This window comes from Cibotium barometz, chromosome 9 (genome assembly GCF_041138505.1).
Source record: "Cibotium barometz isolate CiBa-2024 chromosome 9, ASM4113850v1, whole genome shotgun sequence".
Lineage (NCBI taxonomy): Eukaryota > Viridiplantae > Streptophyta > Polypodiopsida > Cyatheales > Cibotiaceae > Cibotium > Cibotium barometz.
The window spans coordinates 31,971,019-31,989,392 of NC_141054.1; the positions used below are offsets into that span (position 1 = coordinate 31,971,019).

An 18,374-nucleotide genomic window follows, 5' to 3' on the forward strand; every position below is an offset into this window, starting at 1 on the left:
CAAAGGGTGAAGTCTCTATAGCCGAGATATGATTGATGCTTAGTATTCTACTTGGAGCATCAGCCACTACATTTTCATTACCAGGTTTAATATTATATCATTGGCTAAAAACTATGAATAAAAGACGCCCATTCGATATGTTTGTCTGAAATCAAGGATTGAGAGAGAAAATGTCTACTACTTTGTTGATCACTCTTCATTATTAACTTAAAACCCATAAGATAATGTTTTCAAATCCTAAGAGCATGTACTATAACAATCAACTCTTTATCATGTGTGTTATAGCTACACTCAACTTATGGCTCTCATAAGCCAGAGGATGACCATCCTGCATGAGGACTACTCCAATCTCATAGCCACTTGCATGAGGACTACCCCAATACCTTAGCCACTTGCATTAGTTACAACTATAATGAATGATCTAGAAAAGTTAGGAAGTTGTAACATATGGGCATGAGTAAGAGATTCTTTCAAAGCTCTTACTCTATCCCATAGCCATTTGCATCAGTTACAACTACAATGAATGGTCTAGAAAAGTTAGGAAGTTGTAACATATGGGCATGAGTAAGAGATTCTTTCAAAGCTCTTACTCTATCCCATAGCCATTTGCATCAGTTACAACTACAATGAATGGTCTAGAAAAGTTAGAAAGTTGTAACACATAGGGCATTAGTAAGAGCTTCTTTCAAAGCTTAAAAGAAATTATCATGTCTTTGTCCAATAAAATTGTTTAGCCTTCTTTAGGAGATCTATCATCAGATGTGCAATATATGCAAAGTTCTTTACAAATTTCCTAACTACATAATCATAAGATTGATCGTAATTCATGTATATCATGAGCTCTAGGCCAAGTGACAATAGGTTCGATCTTCTTTGGATCCACTTGAATGCCCTCGACTAAGACTATATGACCCAAGTACTCAATTTTATCTTGAAAGAAATTACTCTTCTTATGTTTGAGATAAAGTTGGTTTTCCTTCAAAAAGGGAGAGTAGTAGCTCTAGAAGTTTCTTATGATTTTTTATATTTTTGTTGTCATCAAAGAATACAACCACAAAATCTTAATGTTTGAGAAATATGTGGTTCATTATACACATCATACAACTAAAAGTCATGAGAGCATTGATAAGTCCAAAGGGTATTACCAAAAACTCATAATGATCAGATTGAGTCCTAAATGCAGTCTTATACACATCTTCCTTAGCCATTCTTACTAAATGATAGCCAGACTTAAGGTTAATTTTGCTAAATACCCTAGCCCCTCTCAATTTATCCACCAATAAGTCATCAACTATGAGGATGGGGTATCTATTCTTTACCATAGTCTTACTAAGAGCTATATAGTTTATACATATATGGCAAATACGGTTCATTTTCTTGACTAAAAGTATGGGAGTACCATAAGGGGAGTTTCTATGCTTATCAAACATCTCTTTAAAAGTTATTCTACTTGACGTTAGATTTCTTTTTGTTCTAGCATATTGACTCTATAAGGCATGCCTTGCAAGGTGGTGTATTACCAAGGAAAATCTTAATGCTCACTCAAAAAGTTTAAGAAGCAATGAGAAATTAGCTAATTAAAACCTTTGATCAAAATATAGCCTAAATAGCTCTGCATTACAACATCGTCTATGGTGTCCAAACTAGACCTACATTTTATGTTACTCAACCACAACTTCTTCCTATAATGGGGCTTATATAACATGAGCTAAGTAAACCCATTATTAAACATAGTGAGGGTGTACATTAATATCTACAGCTAGCTCTTAAGGGATTGTAGAATCTCTTAGGAGTAGCTCCTTGATTTTTTAACTAGCTCTTAAGAGACTAAATTGCATCTCTCAACAATGTAACATCAATAGACGAATTCCAACCACCACAATAGAGATTATCCTCTGTGGACTCAATTGAGTCTTTCATTAGGTTTTGCTATGCCATCGCCTTCTAATAGCAACAATAGAATACAAAATAATGCCTTATGGTGAGAATGGATCATTGTAAGCACATTTCAACACTTGATTTGATTTTAGAGCCTCTTCCTTCACACTTTCCATGCTTTGAATCCATGTGGCTGTATCTTGATGCTAAGGTATAAAGAGCTGTGAATATATGCATCATCTAAAAAGCATGACAATGTGGCCATATGATTCTATCTCAAACGAACGATTTACACTTTGAGTTAATAAAATGGGAAAAAATATGTTCAAAAACAGTTCTTCGAAATATTGAGCATGGCTCAAATTAATCACAGTTAGCCTTTTATTATATGATAATCACCTAGTGTGAGTAGCCATGAAAATCCTATAATGATTATAATTTGTGCACACATGAGATTTGCCTCTACATGGAGATCCAATCATGGATTTCAGAGATGGATCTCAGGTGTGAGCCAGTCGAGCCTCTCATTACAAGGCTTGTAGAGGTAGCCTGATTTTATTTTTTCTTTGCTGGACATGATGACATGCATTTTAACCAAGCTTAAACTTATTTTCAATAGAAGCCACAGTGCCATCATGTTAGATGGAACCCCTTTTTATTTGGAAAAAAATTTGATCCTTAAACAGTGACTTGTGCATATACAATGTTTAGCAGTTCCACCTACACGTGAACATCTCAAAATTGAGTCTCTAATTCAAAGCTTCTTATTAATTATTACATTTGTGCATCATGTAAATCAGATTCACAATGCGTAGCTGAAATTCGTGACCCATCTCTATCCCCCTCTTCCCACATATACATTTGCTGCACCAGCAGCCGGTACACCCAAGCCCGTGGCATGAACCGAGGCCTTTTTTGCCTCCACAGGCCCATTACTTGATTCACTGACTAAAGAGGAGGTGCTGCCCTCAGCTTCTTTCAATTTCACTAACTCATCAATACAGCGAAATTGCCATGGCCAATGCGTATTGTACAGAAACTGACGAAGATCGAAACGGTTGTCCTCTGGAGAGTAGTTCTGCAATGAAAACATGGCCTTGTAGTTATTAAAACTGCCATAAGTATTCAAGACATGGTCATTGCATACCTATGGAAACATGAAATAAGAGAAAAAAGTAGAGTTTACAATGCCACGACACAATGCCACATCATCAAAGTAGGAGATAAGGATACAGATCACAATGCCAATTCATGATGCCACATCATCAAATCATACTCTACACAATGAAGTTCATACAAAATGTATAAAATTTGATGTGGTCCAGTCTCCATGTTTATGGTATCCACAGATGTTGCATGCACAAGACATCTCCTTCACAAAAACAGCATGACAGAAGCTCAAAAAAATGATTACCTCCGCATGGTATGAAGGGGTAAGAGTTGTCATCTTGTGTCGGTTCATGGAATAGTATCTGAAAAAATCCTTCACCTTCACAGCCACTTGCGCAGGTGTGAGTTTGCCCTCCCAATGGTGACAAAGATTCTATAAACAAACCAGCAAAATGAGGTGTAAATTTAAAGGAAAAAAAAAAAACAGAATTACATGCATAGATGATATCCAAAGCACTACACCAGACCTTAAACATGGAGACCGGACCACACATGAAGATCTTGCGAAGCCGGCCATACATGGAAAGCTCTTCATAAGTCATCCCCATGTCCACTTCATCTAGCTGCCAAACATGAAATGGTTCAAAAACATGTTTTCTAGGAACCCTAAAAAACCCCATGTCTTTCTTTTCGAATGCCTCTCTACCAGTGCACGCACTTCTCTTCAGGGACACAAACCATTTTCAAACTTACGGCAATCCATGATTTTCGGTCTCCCTCATGTCCATCACCGTATGATGTGTGGAGACAGCTCTCCAACCCAATCATGCTTTGACATATCATGCCTTCATTGTCCAGCCGTGGCTGCTTGGCATACCTCACAGTTTCCATCTATTTTTCATTTTCATTATGCTTTGTTTAGGTTACAGAGGATGCCCTATGCACCTCCCAACACTGTACTCACACATTGTATTGTATTTGTCTCATGGCTGTTTTGGTCCTGCAAATATGTTAGTAAAATCCTCTTTTTCTCTCTCCCCCTCCGACATAGGAGATGAACATTGACACCATGTATCCTGTTACAGGAAAGCTGCCATATGATTGGTCCGCTTGTTTCATTGTACATGCAGGGCCCACTTAGTACACAGGCCCTGTTTCTTTTAGTACCTGTTTCTTTTAGTAGATATGCTTTTGTTCTTTTCATGTCCAATGATTTCTAGTCCATACATGGATCGTATGTATTACTTTTTGGTCTTCATTGACAGACTTGGTGGGCCAGGCTCTACACTATCTGATACGTTGGTACCCATTTTGCTTTATGCAGACGACATAGTACTGATCTCAGATTCAGCAGAGGCACTACAGAGACACCTGATGGCATTGCAGGCCTTTTGTGAGCAGCAGGACCTCCCAGTTAACCTTGACAAGAACAAGGTTATGATCTTAAACACCTCACGCCCTGTGGCTTCCAGACTGAGGTTCACATTGTCAGGTAGACAGTGTCACCTTTTCTGGACCCTACTTCACTATGCACCCAGCGGCCCAGGCTTGACTGCCAAGAGGGTATGCAGCTTTGGCTCGATTGGAGCGACAATGCTTCCACGCTCACTTTCAGGAGCCTAGCACTAAGGGGTGGCCACTTGTGACACCTGCTATGATGTATGGGGCCACCTTTGGACCTGACCTTGGGAGGATATCGGGAGGAGGATAGAGAGATTGCAGGTCATGATGTTTTCACGGATGATTTGGAGTGAGCCTTTAATGCCCCACTCCATTATTCTCGCTGACTTTGGGGTAGCCGCCTTGGTAGTTGATGCCCTTTTCCAAACACAGACCTTCATATACCACATCTATACCTTGGACAAAGACAGGCTCCCTCGGCTGGCATTAGAGTTTTCTAGGGGACTAGCCAAAACAGGACATGTTAGGGTCTGGTATGCCAGGGTTACAAAGTGGTTCCTCTCACATGGGCTTCATATGGATTGCCTGCCCCCGTTCCACTACAGTTTCGATGCACCACTATCTCTCACCCACCACAACATTAACTGACTCATCCAAGCCGACCTCTTCAGAGACTGGAGACCCATGTCACATGGCTGGATCCACTGCAGCTTCCTACAAAGATGCAGTTTTTCCAGGACCACTTTATTTAAGGTTACAGAGGTTGGCTTCATTCAGAACCCTGGCTATCTTTATAGACACATGTCACATACCATGAGGATTGCGATTGGGCAGATCAAAGTCTTATCACATCGTCTGAGGGTGGAGATTGGGCAACTGTTCGCTAGAGGTAGAGACAGAGGAGCACTATCTTTTCAGATGTCCAGTGTACTAGAGATACAAGGGAGGTTTCATTGCGTCTTTAGGGATGAATTTAGCACGGTGTCTTGGGTCATTGATTTCTTGGACCAGCAATGCCTGCGAATCTACTCGATGAAGCTACCTCGCCATAGAGATCAGCTATGTAGAGAGGCACAGAGGCAACCCCTCATACATCAGCCCATCACCACAGTTTCTTTCATTCGACGACCCAAGATAGAGGCCCTTGCTGATGACCACGAGATGGCCTTGACCCGGATGCCCCTAGTCAACAGACTAGGCAAAACACACTATCAGCGCATGCACCACCCCGCCTCGTTTTGGGAACCAGACCTGGAGGAGGATGACTAACGGAGGATAGAGATATTGCAGGTCATGATCTTTTAACACATGATTTGGAGTGAGCCTTCAGTGGCCCAGTCCATTATTCTTGAAGAGCATAGTTGTTTCTCGTACCGGTACGAACCCATTCGTACCGTACGGTTCATACAGTATGATACAGTACGATATTGTACGGTACGAGTTCCCCCCCCCCCCCCCCCCACCTTGAGAAAAATTCCAAATGCTAAAAAAATATAGAAATCTTGCTTAACAAAGATCCCAAATGCCCGCAATACTTCGCAACTTTCGTGTTCACTTAGTATTCCATATGGGGTTGCTGAGAGACCTAAAAAATCTGGCAAGGTAGACTAGTAGTGTACACATGATTGGTAGGATGAGAGAATCTTGCTACATCACTTGGAGATCCCTGGTATAGGTAGGCTAGACAGTCAGATCCTCAAGTTATGTACGAGGGGGAAGATTTGGACATAGCCATTTTGATCTAGAGAGGAGTCCCTAAACCTATCACCCTAGATGCACTACTCGTGTTTGTGTAAGGACGGTCCCTTAGTCATTAACACTACACTGGGAGACCTTTGGTATTGCATTACCCATGCAGGTGTTTGTGTAAGGACGGTCCCTTAGTCATTAACGCTACACTGGGAGACCTTTGGTATTGCATTACCCATGCAGGTTCTTTTTTGGAGACAATTGGGAGATCCAACTGGGAGAGACACATCTCCATGTTCTGGTTCCTCAAGCACTGTAGACTCCTCCCCCCCCCCCGCACCCCCCCCCCCCCCCAAAGCCTTCCCTCACATTCAAGCTTGAAGCTCCATAGTTTGTTAAGTGGTAAAAAAAAAAACCGTATTTTATCGTACGGTATCCGAAAATTTTATATCGTACCAAAAATTCCCGTAGGGTATCGTATTTTCGTATCGTGACAACTATGTTGAAGAGTTTGGGGCAGCTCCCTTGGTAGCTGTTGATGCCCTCTTCTAGACACTGGCCTTCATATACCACACCTACACCTTGGACAGAATCAAGCTCCCTCGGCTGGCACTAGACTAGTCTAGGCGACTAGCCGCCGGGATGGGACATGCTAGCATCTGGTATCCTAGGGTTACAAATTGGTTCCTCACATGGGCTTCATATGGATCACCTACCCCCATTCCACTACAGTTTGGATACACCACTATTACCTCTCACTTGCCACCCTCAAACGATGTGATGAGACTTTGATCTGGCAGATCGCAATCCTCATGCCATGTGACATGTGTCTATAAAGATAGCCGGGCTTCTGAATGAAGCCATCCTCTGTACGATGGTCCTGGAAAAGCTGCATATTTGTAGGAAGCTGTAGTGGATCCAGCCATGTGACATGGCTCTCTAGTCTGAAGAGGTCGGCTCGAATAAGTTGGTTAATGTAGTGGAGCTGGCCGACAGCAGTCAACCAGATGGCCTGGCTGTGAAGGGCCTACAAAAAGGCACAACATTGTTCATTGTTATTCAGACTAGAGAGCCATGACACATGGCTGGATCCACTACAGCTTCCTACAAAAAGGCACAACATTGTTCATTGTTAGTTATCTCACTCCCTCAAGGAGTCAGGTCATAGGGAGTCTTAGAAAGGGCATTTAGTACCTCTTTGGAAGGCCAAAGGCCACAGAAAACTGTACACCTTTTTGTACCATATGAATATACTGAATACACAGCCATCTCTCGCTCCTCTCTCTATCTTGCATCAAGAGTTCCTATGAAGTACTTAGGGTTGAAAGAAGACTATCAGAGCTCCACATGTGACACTGATTTCCTCCACCCGGTCCTTGGGGAACCCTCGTACTATCTGTATCTTCCCATTATCTGGGAAAGGGTGGAATACCAAGTGAATATTCCCTTGGTTCAGCCAAGAATCCTCAAACTCCTAGGTCTCCTGCCTCTTGGCACCCACATGACATGCTTTTTCCAAAAAAACCATACAAGTGCCCTTAAAAAAAACATTTTTAAACCAAAAAATAGGGCTTTTTAGCTTTGTTTATCTCCACATGTGCTTTTCCTTGCTAGCGTTGCCCTTCTCCATGTCTACTGCAACCTGACCATGTAGCAGCACCACCACTGCAACCGGGCAACTGTGTACAGTTGAGTCCGTACAGTGTACGGCCTACTGCACCTCTCCAGTGGACACAAAAACACAAAGACTGCTGACCTGAGGTAACACTCCTGCGATGCCTGGCCGACCTGATCCTGGTCCATGAAGCTGCCTTCCGGTACCTGTTAGAGGCTGCTACCACACAAATCCTATTGTTTATCGGCTGGAGATCTCCCCATGTGCACACCTGCCCTCCATCGCTGTCACCCTCCACCTCCTAGCCTCTTCACGCTACCCCCACTCCCTCTTCCTGTGCCCAGCCCCCTCTCCCTCGCCGTCGGTTGTCTCCTCTCCACTGCCTCCAGCCTCACTGCCCTCCGCCTCCCCCCTTGTGCGTGACTCCCCACTGAGCCCTCCTCCTCTGCCCTCTCCTTCCTTCGCGCTACCCTTCCCTCTTGTCTGCCTCCTTGCCTTCCCCTGCGCCGCTGCCGCCTCCTGACCGTGAGCCACCCCGCTCCCATACCCCTTTGCTTTCAGCACCTCCACCTCTCCAGCCTGTTGCTCCCTCCTTCCCCCCCTCCCCCCTCCCCAATCCTCTTCATCATCTCCCTGGGCAGGTGTTTTCAGCTTTTGGGCAGTTTCTCTTTTCAGTAAGTGTTGGCAACTTTGGGTCTTCGAACCTCTAGGTGGACTCCATGGCAGCCACTCCATCATCCCCGACCAAGGCTGCTGTCCTTGCCTTCTTTTCTCAAAAGTGGACCTCCAGCTCCTCGCTTCGATAGTCGCATCTTTGGAGGCCTCCACCTTGGTCTGCAAGATTATGGGTAGCCGCCCTGCACGGGGACAGCCCAGGGACCTTTTGCAGGCAAGCCTGGAAAGATCACCGATATTCATCCCTTGGGGCGTGGATACCACCGGGTGGAGTTTGATTCGACTTCAACATTGGAAAGAGTCATGCAACTAAGCCCCGTCACACTACGTATGGCAAGGCCTTCTTTGCGAGGTCGTAGCATGGCTTCGCCCCCGTGTCCAACCCTCTGGTTGGTGGCACAATTCCACTTCAGCTCATTTCGATTGGACCCCTCAAAGGTTCAAGAGATCTGAAGTAATCGTGCTCGCTGAAGCTTTCGCACCCCCCACCCCCCCCCCTTGCTCGAGCTGCCGCCTGCTCGCACCCCCCCTCCCTGCCCTCGTGACTGCCTCTCCCCGCCTGCTCGCACCCCCCCCCTCCGCGCCCCTGTGCTTCTCGCGCCCCCCGCCCTCCCTTTCGCGCCCGTCGCCCCCTGCCCGCCTGCCCCGTCTCCTTCGCGCCCCCTGCTCCCCCCCCCTTCCTCCGCGTCCCGCCCCCCTGCCTGCCCCCGCCCTCCCCCCCCCCCCCCCCCCTTCGCGCTTTCCCCGCCCCCCCCTTTCGTTCCCCGCTGCCCCCCCCCCCTTTTTTCTCCGCCTCTGCCTTCCGCCCCTCCCCCTCTGTTATTTCTGCCCCCCTCTGTCTTCCGCCCCTTCCCCTCTGTCTTCCACCCCTCCCCCTCTGTCTTCCGCCCTTCCCCCTCTTCCCCTCCCCGCTCTGCCTTTTTTGTGCAGCTCGGTTCTTGCAGGACCCTCCGTTTTTCGCTTTGCCCTCGACTCAGCTTCAGACTCTGATGGAGGTTCCTCCCGCCCCACCTCAGAGGGACTCTTCCGCAGCCCCCTCGCCCGCCCCTGAGGATACCCCCATCAGGCTTTCTCTTTCACCAGAAGAGGAAGCGAGCCTCACCGCAGAGGTGGAACGCCTCCAGGCACATTCCACCATCTGCCGTATAGTTGGCACTCGCCCCAGCAGAGGGGAGCATCGGGATCTTCTCCAGGCCCGCCTTCTTGCAGATGTGGGCAAGATCCTGGACGTTCAGTTACTGGGCCGCGGACACTACCAGATTGAGTTCGAGACAGCCCAGAGCGTGGCCCAGGTCCTAGCCATGAGTCCCCTTGACATCAGGGGCGCTCGGGCCTTCTTCAGACCTTGGCAACATGGTTTCCACCCAGTAGCGGCCGAGCAGGGAGAGCGCCTATTCCATGTCACAGTTTGCTTTCCTGGACTCCGCCGCGAGTACCTTCTGCTCCTTTCTAGGATAGGATCATTGGTGGGCTCGGTGCTTGAGACTGGCCCCACAGCAGCTTCAGTGGTGGCAAGAGCAGCTGGCCTGCCTTCGGTCAGAGTTTTGGTTCCTGACATCTCCTCCCTTCCGAAGGTCATTCAGTTACCTAGGATAGGGGAGGGGGGGGGGGGGATGGATCGATCAGAGAGTGGAGTTTTCGGGGCTCCCGAACCAGTGTTTAATATGCAGGCAGGTCGGCCACCTGGCCAAGGCCTGCCCTCGCAGGAGACCCCGAACTTCACCGCAGCAGCAGACCCCCGATGGCTCGGCAGGCAGCCTCCGGGACACCTGCTCAGCCCACAGAGACCTCGGATTGGCAGCTTGGACAGGGGCGCCGTAGAGGGAGACAGCCACAGCAGCATGCCCAAAGACCGATGCAGCAGCATGCCTAGAGACCGACGCAGCAGCAGTCACAGCCTCAGCATCACTGGGTTCCAGTGAGGAACAGCTTTGCTCCCCTTCAGGAGGAGACCCCATCGCAGACTGAGGATCAGGAGATGCCAGCACCCCCCGCCCCTTCGCCCCCACCCCCCCTCTCCCGCCTCGCTTCCACCTTCGCCTCCTCCCGTTCCCGCTCCCGCTTTTTCAGCGGCTCCTTCCCCACCCCCTTCTCCCCCCCCTCCTCCCCCTCCGCTCGCCTCAGCTCCCCGGGAGGCACTGGTAGTACCCTGGCGCTCACCTGCAATCCGGCAGGCACTGAGCACCGACCTTGCTCGAGCACCGCAGAGGAGACTTACCATGCCGATTCGTGCTTCACGGATATCCTCTATCCGCAGTCGGCTGAGTAGTCTCGACACTAGACAGCGCTCGGAGGCTTTTGACTACTCCTTCACACGCCTTTTTGGAGCGGAGGGCCCCCATGAGCCAGCACCCATCAGAGTTCATGTGGTGAGGGCCCGAGGGGAGGAGGCACTTGATTCAGCGGTGGCCTTCTCCTTCCCTGTCTGCAGCACTAGCGACCGGGAGTGGACTCTGGATCTCGCTCTTAGTATTTTGAAGACTCAGGCAGTTGAGTTTTCTCACCATGTGAGCGATCTGGAGATGACAGACGTGATAGGCCGACTCTGGGAGTTGGCACATTTCTTTGATACCGAGAGTGCGGATGCCTCCGGGATTAGACATTTGGTGGTTCGCATAGTTAGCACGAGACCCTGGCTATGTATGCATACATGAGGTTTCTCTCTCTGAGCGGCAGACAGTCGCCATGGGACACAGCCATTGGCACCTGGTCCGAGACTCTTGCAGCACACCGGGTGGGCAGATTTGTAGCCGCTCGGATGGGGACTACTCTCCATCCAAGCCGCTTGCGAAGGCCCGCCGTATGGCTGAGACAGCCTCCACCTCAGCAGGTCATCCATGAGGATCATCTCATTGAATGTACAGGGCCTTGGCGGCGCACACTATGTACGTTATCGTGGTTGCTTGAGGCAGGAGCTTCAGAGATGCCTGGTTGGGGGCAGGATTGATATTTTGATGATGCAGGAGCACCATTTGAGTGACAGCAGGATTTGGAGATATGGTTTGGTGATGCCTCGTAGATGGGACACATTTTGGTTTGCAGGTTTTGGCCCCTTGGGTGGGCAGGGAGGAGTATGTATGGTCATTGCGGATGTATGGCGGCAGGCCATCGTGGATCGCGGGGTCATTGTGCCCGGTAGAGCACAGTATGTTATTCTGAGGATGCACGATGAGCACTTTGGTGTGCTCAATGTCTATGCGCCCAACCATGCTAGTGCCAGAGCAGAGTTCTGGATCCTTGTTACAGATGATTATCCGAGGCCGCACATTGGTGTGTCGGGGGAGACTTCAACATGCTTGAGGACCCGGCCGATAGGGTAGGAGGCAGTCATGTTACAGTGCACGGCACGGAGCTTGCAGCTTGGGAGTGATTTTGTATGACACTGCGGATCACTGATGCATGGTAGCATGAGGCTTTCTCCCGCTCTCAGGACAGTCTTAGTTTTTCTCGGTCGGATCGCCGGCAGGGAGGGACTAATCTATCACGGATTGATCGCTTCTATGTGGGCGACAGGTTCGGGGAGCGTGGTGGCTCCGTTGGCATTCTCGCTGGCACCTCTTTTTCAGACCATGCGCCAGTTATTTTGACACTTGAGGAGAGGACACGGGAGACCAGCTTGCAGTTGAGGATCCCAGAGAGGATACTTACAGATCCCAGTCTTTCTGAGGACATTGAGAGGATATGGCATGATAGCCAAAGCTCTGACCTGGATGTAGCAGGCCAGTGTGCCCAGGGACTCATCGAGCTTAGCTCTTTTTTGCACGCTACAGCCTTGACATGGTTGGGGGAGACACGAGAGCGGGAGCGTCGCTTGAGACGTAGCCTTGCTTCGCTCCAGTGTCTTCAAGAGCAGCTGCCTACATGTGAGTGGGTGGCGTCCCAGCTGAGCCAGGCACGCCAGGAGGTTAGAGAGGCAGAGGAGCAGAGACATGAGTTCTACTATCATCGCCAGGCCTCTCAGTGGACGCAACTTGGTGATAGAGTGACTGGGGAGTTTTTTGAGATCACCGGACCCCGCCATGCTCGAGCAGGAGCACGCCAGCTCAGGAGGCAGGACGGATCGTTAGCCACTGAGCCCGGGGAGATTAGAGCCATTGCCACTGAGTTCTATAGAAACCTGCTTTCAGCGGAGCCAGCCACGGAGGCACGTGATGCTTGCAGACAGACTGTGTGGGCCCATGTGCAGAGGAGGGTCACAGATCGTATGCACATAGTTTTGGGTGAGCCCCTTTCAGAGGATAAGCTTGTTGAGGCTTTGAGGGCACTTCCGCGTCATAGTTGCCCTGGGAAGGACGGATTGACGCCTGCCTTTTTTATGCGCTATTGGGACCTTTTGGGGCCAGGCCTCCACAGGGGCTTTCAATATGTTTTGGACACTGGGGTGATGCCACAGAGCTTTTCAGAGGGCTTGATCTTTCTTATCCCCCCAAGGGGGAGGGAGTGTCAAATGATATTTGGCATTGGAGGCCTATTACGATCTTCAATACTGTCTACAAGGTCCTAGCAAAGGCCTTGAGTTTGAGGATCCAGTCCTTCCTTGGGGAGTTGATTCATGCTACCCAGACAGGATTCGTCAAGGAGCGCAGTATCCTTGACAACATTTTCACCTTCTGGGAGGTGACGGCCCGAGCTAGATTTCTCGGTGAGGACTTGGTCGTGATGCTTCTCGATTTTGAGAAGGCATACGATAGAGTCGATTGGGGTTTCCTAGAGGGAACTATGCTTCGCCTGGGTTTTGAGCCAGACTGGATTCGAGGAGTGGCGGCTCTATATTCCACAGCTCGTAGCCAGATGTTGATGGTAGGAGGACAGGGGCCGAGTTTTGAGTTGACCACATCAGTCCGTCAGGGATGCCCTCTCGCCCCGTTCCTTTTTCTCTTCTTTGCAGAGGCTATGAGCATGTATCTGACAGCAAAGGAGGTTGGGTTGAGAGGACTCCAGCTCCCAGTCCGGGGTGAGGACCTACTCGATTCTGAGTTTGCTGATGACACGGGATTGTTTTTGCATGGCCAGGAGGCCAATCTACAGAGGGCAGAGCAGTCGCTATAGGTTTTTGGTGTGGCTTCGGGAGCATTGATCAATTGGCGCAAGACAGTGGCTTTTTGGATTAGTAGCGCTCCCGCTCCGGCATGGAGCCCAGACCCGGGTTTTAGATGGATTCCTCCTGGCACAACAGTGCTGTATCTGGGATGCCAGATTGGACTTGATTTGTCACCTGAGCAGCAGATCGCCCCGCTTCTTCTGAGCATTTGGAAGAAGCTTTTATATTGGAGTACAACTCGGCTATCCTTGGCTGGGAGGGTGGTGGTGACAAATCAGGTGCTTTTAGCGACTATGTGGTACACCCCCCCTCCCCGGTTCCTAGTTCAAATCATCATCGAGGGAGTGGGGGGGATACCGGCCCCGGGCATCAGAGCACCAAGGCCTGACCTCGGAGGATCCCAGTGCAAGAGAGTGGCAGACCGCTGGCCCGAGCAGTAACCACCATTGGACCTCTAGAGCAAAGCGGTGCCGCCAAGTGCACCCGCGCTAGTCTAGCAGGACTCAGGAGGATATGGTTTTGTCAGAGAATCATTACAACCATTTATCTTAGTAGCCTCCACCACCAACCCCCCCCCCCAAACCCTCGAAGAACCTGCCGCCGCTGGCCTCCCCTTTCTGGAGACCGTTGCCTCTTCACGATCCTGCTACATGCATCCAGATTCCCACGAGGCCCTCTGACCCTTCAGAGCCTTTGACAAGCCCGTCCTTGCAGCCCCTCAATCCCCCTCCCTCGCAGGTGAACCCTCCCCCTCTTTTTTGCCTCACCGAAGCACTCCCGCCGCCCATTGGCTGTGCCTGACCCAAAGAGGAGGTAACAAGGTAGTTCAGTTCGCCGCTTGATCCACCGTTTCATGGAGCCAGTCAAGATGACCATTGTTGCATTTGCGGTGCAGGCTCTCCCCCCCCCCCCCCCCCCCCCCCCCCCCGCCCCGCGGCCCCCGGTTGGAGTGCTAGGGCAGCCAATTGACTGGAGCTTCTTCTAATGTCTCCCCGTCGTAGGAGCCAGTATTTTTGAGGAGACAGTGGTTCCCATTCGTGTATGTGTGGTTCTACATCACTCCAGGCTTTCCACCCCAGAGAGTGGCGTGATGATCTTCTCCTTCACCCATGAGTGCACCACCGGGGATGGATTGGAGCATGGAGTCGGTGTTTGCCGCTATTCACGGGCAAACAATAGAGCTCACATCATTTGCTCACTCACTTCTGGCCGTTGGCATGGATGGAGGTGGGTGGCTCTGGCCATAGAGATCCGGAAGGGGAGATGGTGTCCTCCAGCCTGGAGGTGCTCCTTTTTGTGTTTCATGTTTGAGTGGCGGTACCCCTTCCTCCCTCCTACAGATACCTGCATTGTGACAAGTGGAGCCCAGAGTATGCACATTCTAGGGCTCGGACAAAGTGGCTCCACATGGAGGGTAGGATTTGTGCCCATTTGGCATGGCTTCGCCCCAGAACAGATAGTGATTACTCTTCATCCAAACCCACGCCCAAGACTCTTCGAGTGGAGGGCAGTTCCGACAGTTTTGCCCCCCACAGATCTTAGTTATGTAGATTGTCTCATGGAACATTCAGGACTGCACTGCTTTGAGAGGCGCAGGATCCTTATAGAGCAGTAGTCGGTGGGCCCAGGCCCCATCGACATTCTCCTCCTCCAGAAGCATCATCTTTTTGAGGGGCATACCCACCGCTGCAGGAAGATCCTTCAGGGCAGGAGTCACACCTTTTGGCCCCATGCTTTTGGTCCCTTGGCCCAAGGTGGAGTATGCATTTCCATTAGTGAGACAAGTAGCTATTACTTGCAGTGGTCGACTAAGGCACCATTGTCACTGGGAGAGCTTAGTGGGTGACCATCAGGATTAGAGAGGATAGAGTGGGCTTTCTGAACGTATATGCGCCGAATGCCGCGGCAAGTAGAGCCACTTTCTAAAGTATAGTTCGCCAGTTCCTCCCACAGGCAGATTTTTGGTGCATGGGTGGGGAGGATAGACTCGGAGGTGGCATGGTACCAATTTCTAGCACAAAGTACACGCCACAGCTCAAAGCTCTTGCTCCAATTCGACCTAAATCATATGATTTTGACGCTGCCAGTCAACGTAGCAAATCTGAAGTAAAATCGCAAATTCGTCATCATCGTCTCAAATTGGCCCGAGTGCTCTTAGCTGTAGTTACTCTATAGTAAGAGTACAATCTCATGAAGTTTGAGCTTATTTGGTCCACATGAGCAGCCGGAAGGAGCAGACCAAAAAACGAAAAAATGCAGTTGATGAAAATTGGCGCCTCTACTTCAAAACAATCCAATTGCTCTTAGAATCTTTAGTAGCATGGTATAAGCTCTCCACAAATCAAATCTTGAAGCAAAATGATAAGATATGGAGGAGATTCAAGCACATCATCGTTTTCAATCATTTGTCATTAAACAGGTAATTAGTACTAATTCAATCATTTGTCATTAAACAGGTAATTAGTACTAATTCAATTCATTAATTGGTATCATCAAGGGTTCAATCATACCATTGGGGACTTGCCACAACTTGCCAAAGGTTCATATTGAAAAAGCCCCTTGATTTGCTCGTCTGCCGCCGCTCTCCAAATCAAGGTATTTTTTACTCAATTAAGAGAAGAGCCATTGGCACCGATTTCTCCGCGCTCTCCTCATGAGTGCCCCCCTATCCTCACAAGTGCTGGATGCGTGTAAGCGGGTTTGGCGACATATGAAAGAGGTTGTTCCTCCTGCTCTTCGGACTTTCCTGTTGACTCCCTTTATTGTAGAGGAGCTTGCGGAGGTTCTGACTGCACTCCCTAGGGGCAAATGCTTGGGAGAAGACGGGCTTTAGGTTTCCTTATTTCATTGACACTGGGATCTCATGGAAGGCGGCTTCAAAGCTGCCTTCAATGAGATTATGATCACGGGAGCCATGCCGGAGACTGTTAGAGGGATTGATCCATTTGATTCCCAAGGAGGGTGGTGACAGGTTGGAGACTCAGTAGTGGAGGCCCGTCACCCTCCTAGGGAGGCCCTCCTACAAAATTCTCACCAAGGCCATCAGCCAACGACTACGACCTTTCCTCCTTGATTCAATCCCTGGCATCATGCAGACGGGTTTCGTCCAAGGTCGGAGCATTCTGGACAACATCGTCACTTTTTGGGAGGGGACCACTTCGCCCAGGTTGAGGCAGCAAGATCTTATTGTTGAGAAAGCCTATGATAGAGTGGATTCAGGCTTTCTAGAGGGGACAATGTACCGGAGGGATCCCTGAGGAGTGGGTCCAAGGTGTTTCTGGGCTCTACTCTGCTTCACACAGCCAAGTTCTCATTCAAGGAGCCAAAGGCGATAGATTTCCCCTTACTCGCTCAGTCCAGTAGGGTTGTCCACTGGCACCTTTCCTATTTGTGTTTGTAACTGAGATCATGAGTAGTTTTCTCTCCAATTAGGACACAGTGCTCTAGGGGAAGCATGTTCCCATCCGCGCGAAGGAGCTGCTTGACTTTACGTTCACTGATGACACAATAGCATACTTGTCAAGAGATGAGTGGAACCTCCAAAAATTTGCCATGGCGATAGAGATCTTGACTAAAAGCAAGAAGCATTGATTGTGAATCAACTGTAGGGAAGGGCGGAAAAAATAGATTAAGGATTGCAGATAATTGGAGGGTTGTCAATTGTTATTGCAACTATGATAGGATCTATGATTGATGAAATGGTTTGTTTCGTCATTGGTATGGTGAAGCTATTATGTTTTTACCTATTTTGAGTGGTGCTCGGGAAACCGATAGAGACATTGTTTCGGTAAGCTGGTGGATTTGGTCATGCACACACATTATTTATTTCTAGAGAACTGTACTCAGAACGTGTATCATTCATGTTCATATCAATTGATTTCTCGGGTTGATTTATTCTTCTGAGGTTACACCATTTGTGTTCTGAATGTTATTGGGATATTATATGCAACTTTATTATGCCTCGAGGGAACATTCGAGAGTCTGCAAATTGGTGTGTGATGGATTTGTAGTATGTATATGGAGCATATTCTCATGGTATGGGACGCTAGGATCTACCGAATGTGCGGTTTTGCAATTTTGCATCAGGATTAGCCTCACATAGTGTTTAAGAGAAACTTTAAGTTTTTTGGATGCTTCACGTAGTCAGTGATTAACTTGAGTTCCTACTCATGATGATTGTCATGAGTCTTTCAGAAGGCACTAGAGAGGATATATCAGATTTTGGTGGAATGATGTATGCATTTGCGGCACTGGGATTTTGGAGTATATGCATTTGGCACCAGGAAATCATTTGATTGTGGTAGGATTTGCCTATGATTATGCTCAACATATGACTCCTAGCGACAGCTAGGTTATATTTGGTACGGGTTTTGGTATCCTAAATGTTACACTCTTGTAACGATGGAGGGAGGAGAGCTCTGGATCACCACCCAACCATAGAGGAAATGAGGATAGGAATCCTCACCATCGGTCACATGTAGTGGCCTGCCTGCCCACACATGTCCGACTGCCCATGAGACTACGCCCGGGCAGCCATCCCCCCTAAACGCCAGCACGCTCGTCACCCACACTCCGGTGGACGGTCAAGCTTCTCGTAGAAGGAAATCAAATACAAATATAACTACCACCAATCACTAAATAATTATCTCACCCCGACAAGTTGTTTTCTCAATGAGGGTATCGGACATTCCACCAGCTCAGCTAAAAATCCATAGTAGGAATATTTCCATGCCACTTTGCCACTACCCCACCACACTCTTATATATTTGTATTTGGCTAAGGCGCCCTCCTCACTTTCAACATATCTCCATTGCCTACACAAAAGTTGATGCTCATCTTGGTGATTCTTCACCATGTATTGTTGTGTGTATGTGGAGACTTTGTTCCCAAAAGTCTCTTTAAATTTAGGGGTCAGTACCAAGCGGTGATGGGCTCGTGAATTCCGTGTGAGCTCTCTACCTCTTG

General features: G+C 48.7%; 1 protein-coding gene across 3 annotated transcripts in view; it reads right to left on the reverse strand.

Annotated features, from left to right (window-relative positions):
- Nucleotides 1-2,516: 2,516 nt before the first annotated feature.
- The window catches only part of LOC147635470 (carbon-nitrogen hydrolase family protein), a 62,195-nt gene continuing 46,337 nt past the window's right edge, over nt 2,517-18,374 (reverse strand). For all 3 annotated transcript variants that reach the window (XM_086802754.1, XM_086802755.1, XM_086802753.1), the window contains 3 exons: nt 3,516-3,611; nt 3,293-3,421; nt 2,517-2,956 (listed from right to left, as the gene is read on the reverse strand). In XM_086802754.1, coding sequence (XP_086658880.1) covers nt 2,714-2,956; nt 3,293-3,421; nt 3,516-3,611 — 468 coding nt within the window. In that variant the 3' untranslated portion in view covers nt 2,517-2,713. The remainder of the gene's footprint in view (nt 2,957-3,292; nt 3,422-3,515; nt 3,612-18,374) is intronic.